Source organism: Etheostoma cragini, chromosome 3 (genome assembly GCF_013103735.1).
Source record: "Etheostoma cragini isolate CJK2018 chromosome 3, CSU_Ecrag_1.0, whole genome shotgun sequence".
In the NCBI taxonomy this organism is placed as follows: domain Eukaryota; kingdom Metazoa; phylum Chordata; class Actinopteri; order Perciformes; family Percidae; genus Etheostoma; species Etheostoma cragini.
This window is the reverse complement of record NC_048409.1, coordinates 1,274,239-1,279,944: the sequence shown is the minus strand read 5'-3', so window position 1 is coordinate 1,279,944 and position 5,706 is coordinate 1,274,239. Positions and strand designations below refer to the sequence as shown.

Here is a 5,706-nt window from a genome sequence, read left to right as displayed (position 1 = left end):
AACGAGATGGTTACGTTAAACTGTTTCTGCTATGGGTACGTGGGCAGCTGCTTGCTGACACGTTACTCGTGAGAACTTGGAAAACTTAGACTGTTCTGGTGCTGTAATGCTGCAAGTCTCTGTCTCCAAGTGGCTCCGGTTGTTTATTGCAGTTTAAAAAGTATGGCAGTAAGTAAGTATAAAGTATATTAGATGAACATTTTAAAAGACGTCGAAGTCAACACACAGACAAGAATCTGATGTGATTTTGAGTAGGTCTGTTTGTGCACTTCTGCCAACTGAAGCCATAGAAATTGCTCTGTGTCCTTGTTTGCCATAAGAGGTGGTCTTAGCAGATGGAAACACAGGCCCAATTTCACACCCAAATGGGGGACAAAAAGCCCTTGGCACAAGTGAAATAGAAAGCTACCAGACAGGCACAATCACAAAAAAATGACTAACCCGAATAAAAATGGCATTGTGCCTGAATGAACTCTACCTGCTTTGCACATCACCAAATATGGAGAGATATGAGGAGAGTTCATGTGAAGGCATTCAAGCATGTACCCACACACACATGCACGCTATGTTTCCATTAGCGTTGCCAATCTACGCTTGGAAAATCTTCAGATATGTTAATATAAAGATGTTTGTGCTGCCCAATCAATGTAATCATATTTGAAATGCAGCATCTGCGTGTCTGCAGTAGTTTTCATGCTTCTGATGGTTCTTGGTGACCTGAGTTCTTTGAACAGCACAGCATTTGGTCTATCACGAAAGATCAGCCAAGCATCTCCTTCCTGGGACTTGATTTAATATGTGGGGCTGCTGCTGCTGGGAGTAGCAGACTGACAGCAATTAAATTAGGGATGATTCTAAAAATGCTGGGCATGAACAAGACATGGACGTGCCAAAGACGAACTGGCGGTGGAGATGGGGCAACGAGCCGCTCTTTCCCTCCTCTGGACAGCACATTCAGACTCAGCAGGTTTAGTGTGACGGATCAAACTAACACCTTCCTGAGCAATTTTCAAATGAGTGTGCCTCATCTCCTCTGATTAGCCCTTCCACACACACACCAGACTGTGAAGCCTAGCAAGTGACAGAGGCTGACCACAGGTTCCCTCTCTTCATTCCTACTCCTGCCTTTCAGGAGTAATTTGCTTGCAATAAGAAAATTGACCCTCCTCTCCTAAAAGTGGACAGTTGTAGCCCCTCTTTCTAAGGCTACATGACTGAATTTTAAAAGCCCCAAAATTGTGAAGACAGGAAGGACAATTCCATGTTACACTAAAATCATCTAAGCCAGACACTGAGTAGACATGGTGGTACTTATCTGCAGGATCTGCACAATGAGACTGAGAGAATGAGGAGCGGCAGTAGACTTAAACCATGCAATATTTCCATCTTAATAATTTAGTTATATATCTATTTATTAAGTCTGAATGACATTTACTTTCATAAAACAAAAACACCTGCTAGTTAAATTAGTTTCCAATTTAAATCAAAATAAATATGGTCTCTTGATTAGTGTTCTCGCTGATATTAATATAGTGATCTGCATTATGCCATCTTTTTCATCGTTGATGCAAATTCAACTGCCCGCGTGGCGTGAGTGTGTCAGCTGCGTGGCGGGTCTGTTTTTAGTTCAGCTCCATTGTTAACAGATTAGAGCTTGCACACTGCCTGCGTGACACGCACGTCTCAGGCACGGCTCGAGCCACGGCGATAACGCGTTCGTGCTAGAAATAGGAAGCGTTTCCAGGTCAAAGAGAACACGAAGAGATCATTTTAACACAAATACATTTAATACATGACATTCCTTTTTAAATTGTATTTCATTTGGATTCTGATAAAACAATACCATGGACTTCATTATCTCAAGAAAGGGAATTGAAATGTAAAAATATTTATATTGATGGATGTGCAAACAATTGTACAAACACACAAATACTGACAAAATAAAGTTGAAGAACACGCTATTACTTCATTTTATCAATGGGAAACGTACATGTGTATAGACAGGGCTAGCAGCAGTAGCCCTGCGTCGGAGATGTGTTTCTGGTGTGCAAAGACATGGCAACGACACACAGCTGCCACGCAACTGACACGCAACAGAAACGCCACGCAACTGACACACCACGGCAGTGTGCAGGAGCCCTTAAACAGGTACAACTGCACTGGCACACAGGTGTATTTACCTCACTGGGCTTTTAAAAGTCAACAATGGAATACATGCAAAAACTAAGATTTCTTACAATATCCAATGTTCTGTTGAGTGGGCTTTTTAATGAACAAGGAGCTATGAATAGGAAGAAAGAAGAAGGGCTCACTAGTGGACTCACCACTCTGGATATTTAAAGCATGGTGCTTGTCTATGGTCCATCCTCCCAGTTTGGAGGCCGTGGTTTCGTAGCCCTGTAGAACAGCAGTCCTCTTCTCCCAGAGAATAAAGTCTGGACAGGACTCATACTCAAAGCCCACAGATACTAGGGGAAGAAGCAACGATAAATCTAGCATTAGCCAACCACATGATTAATCAATCAACCTTTATTCGTATATCACTTTTCAAACAAAGATCATGCAACACAAAGTGCTTAACTTTATAAGAACAGAGACTATGTCAACCACCCATGCACACACACACACACACACATATATATATGAGAATATTTTGTATTCTATGCAGTACAGTGTATACTCCAAGTTCACTTACCAAAAGCTTCTGACAAGCCATAGACCTTCTGGCTGTAGACGTCAGCCTTGTCCCACACAAAGTCATAGGAGAGGTTCGGAGCTGCAGGAAACCATTTTCTGAACAGCCTGCCTTCCACAGCCACCATGAGGTGAACCTTCATCAAGTTGAAAGGGATTGTGGAGTGGGTGAGGGTCACCCTCAATATTGACTTGTAACCTGGAGTCCTGCTGCTTAAATAGCCGAGATTCATTTCTGTCCCCGGTATGGGCACTTCCTCCTGCAGAGACTGTGGACACAAAAGGAAGCTCATAAATGTCAGAAAGCAAACAATGTAAATATCAAAGAGCTTAGAAATCTCATTTATTCAGAGCCGAAGGTAGGATTAATAACATGCCTGTGCATGTCCTTTATTTGACGCAGATGATCAATTTGTCATTCCTTTAGGTCGGTGGCCACTACAACCTTTGTTACATATTTTCACAGCCTTGCCTCTAGCCAAATAGATGGACCCATGGGAAGATTAGAGACATCAATTAGAGGACAATTACATTCATGCTTTACAGGGAATTCAATGAAGGATTTCTTCATTATGTACTCCAGTGAGTTTTTTCATAATTGAATTAATAACGGCAATTCTTTTATTAGGACAACAGTCTTGCTTGCAATCCATATGACGATGGCATCACAGGAGTGCCCTTGAGCTCAGAGCTGGCAGTGTGATAATACATAGGAGTAATAAAAGTTGGTTTAGAAAGAGTCAACGGACAATGTGGCCTTGGGCATTTCCACCGAGGTCAGACCTGTAACCTCTTGATTCAACAGTACCAGTGTTTTCTCTCGGTTTGTGAACATCTGAGGTGCACGTACACGGCGCTGGGTTAGGGGTCCTCTCTCAACAAAATTTAACGTAATTTAATATATATGATATAATAAAAGAAAATGCTATTTCACAACTTTTGGACAATTATCACTACTACAATGTCAGTGTCTAAAACATTGGAAAAGCAGGTGCTGCACTATGGCCATATAATGTGTGTGTGTGTGTGTGTGTGTGTGTGTGTGTGTGTGTGTGTGTGTGTGTGTGTGTGTGTATATTTGTGTGTTTGTGTGTGTGTGTGTGTGTGTGTTAAATTAAACAGCTCCCCAAAGCTACATTGGTCAGAGGACATGCCACCTATGTGTTTTTTTATTTATATAAATGCTCACCAAGTGTGGCCATGCCAGGTCAATTGATCAGAATTCCATTTTATAAGGACAATTGTAAATAGGATGATGTCCCTGTAGGGTGCCCTTACTCTTACAGCTCAAGGAATTGCAAAAACAAGGCCACTATACATAGACAGGGCTGCATGCTAACTTCACTGATATGCCATTAATCTTCTGAAGCAAAGTCAGACAGAGATGCCTTCTAGACATACAGCAGACACACACTGACCTGAGCACAGGAGCCCATGTAAGTGCGCGCATGCATAAATAAGGCACATACACTACACACCAGGGTTTTCCCTACCATTATAAGGCTTAGGTGTAGCACCCAAGCCATTTTGGGCACTACATAAGCTGAATGAATGTTAAATCAATGTGATCATCAAAACTAACAAATCATTTTAACAGATATAAGGGTTGTAGTTGGATTTCTTTAGCAAGTGATGTTTTTGTACTTTTATTTATTTATTATCTACTGTAGCAGTTTCCAACGTTTTAGACACAGCTATGGTAATATTAATAGTCCAAATAGATGTGAAATCACACTTTGTGTTTTAAAATGGAATAACATAACATTTAACATTTTCTTAAGGGAGGATATATAATAATACATGCACTTAAGTTTTCCACAAACCTAAGGAAAAACTGCACCTGTAAACATTAAGTATACACTCATGAAATATAAAGCAAAGTACCACCTTCCAGTGGTACTTGTATGCTTAATCTACTGTAGGAGGCTCCAGCCCAGGAGAAATTAAAAAATGTCCAGGCTGTTTACTGTGTGTGAGGTAATCACCATCACTTTGCAGCGAGACAGTACAATGCACATTGTAAATCGCCCAAGTTCCACAGACCAATTACACCAGAGAGATAAAATCACAGCACTGCCACGGGCCAGAGTTACTAGTACACGTGTACTTGATGAATAGTCTTCAGGGTCTTTTCCAGATGTGTGGCATGAATCACTTGGAGACGAGACCCATGTAGATCACAACCTGCGGGGCAGCAAAGAGGGTGGGGTGCAGAGCGGAGCGGTCACCTGGATTTCGGGTACGACGGTGCGCCGTTCGGAGCAGGAGCCAGCGAAGGCGGTGAGCGGAGCCGGGGACACGATGGGGCTGGGCCGGGTAAAGCTGCTGAGGTCACAGCTCGGGATGTCATTTTCCTCATGGCGCATGACAATGGTGTCCATGACAAAAAAGCGTCCCCATGGCAACCAGAGAGTGTGCTCCTGGGTGATGAATGGAGCACGCTCAAAGTGCAGGGCTATGGCTATGCCTCCGTTGGTCACCAAGTCAAAACTGGAACACAGATGTGCACAATGTCAGAGAAGAGGAATGTGGATTCACATACAGTGAAGATGGATTATATACAAAATAAATACTGTGAAAAATCTTATTAGCAATGCATGGAATCTGTTGTGTGTTGAGGATTAATCCAACAATTTACTGTGAATATATTGACTATTTTCTAATTAAGGGTTGTTATAACAGATCAAACAGTAATACATTCCATGTTTTATTAAATGTCGGATGTTAAGAAAGGATGCTGTTCCACTATTTAGCATTATCTTTCTGGCACACACACTGAAAATACCATGGGATGATTAATCACAATGTTCAGAGCCCATCTCTTAGTTAATGTCATAATTTGTAGGTTTTATCTGAATAATGGAACATTTTTGATGCATTCTGTAGGTTCAGACATGACTGTTTGTCCATTATGTGTAATGCACTGCTCCTTCACATGTATGTGTGTGTGAGTGTGCGTGCGAGAGAGACAGAGAGAGAGAGAGAGAGAGAGAGAGAGAGAGAGAGAGAGAG

The 5,706-nt window shown here is 41.8% G+C and overlaps 1 protein-coding gene across 12 annotated transcripts in view; it reads right to left on the bottom strand.

Annotated features, from left to right (window-relative positions):
• The window catches only part of tenm4 (teneurin transmembrane protein 4), a 166,277-nt gene that overhangs the window by 37,697 nt on the left and 122,874 nt on the right, over positions 1-5,706 (bottom strand). For all 12 annotated transcript variants that reach the window (XM_034865640.1, XM_034865643.1, XM_034865648.1 and 9 more), the window contains 3 exons: positions 4,923-5,184; positions 2,696-2,963; positions 2,325-2,468 (listed from right to left, as the gene is read on the bottom strand). In XM_034865640.1, coding sequence (XP_034721531.1) covers positions 2,325-2,468; positions 2,696-2,963; positions 4,923-5,184 — 674 coding nt within the window. The remainder of the gene's footprint in view (positions 1-2,324; positions 2,469-2,695; positions 2,964-4,922; positions 5,185-5,706) is intronic.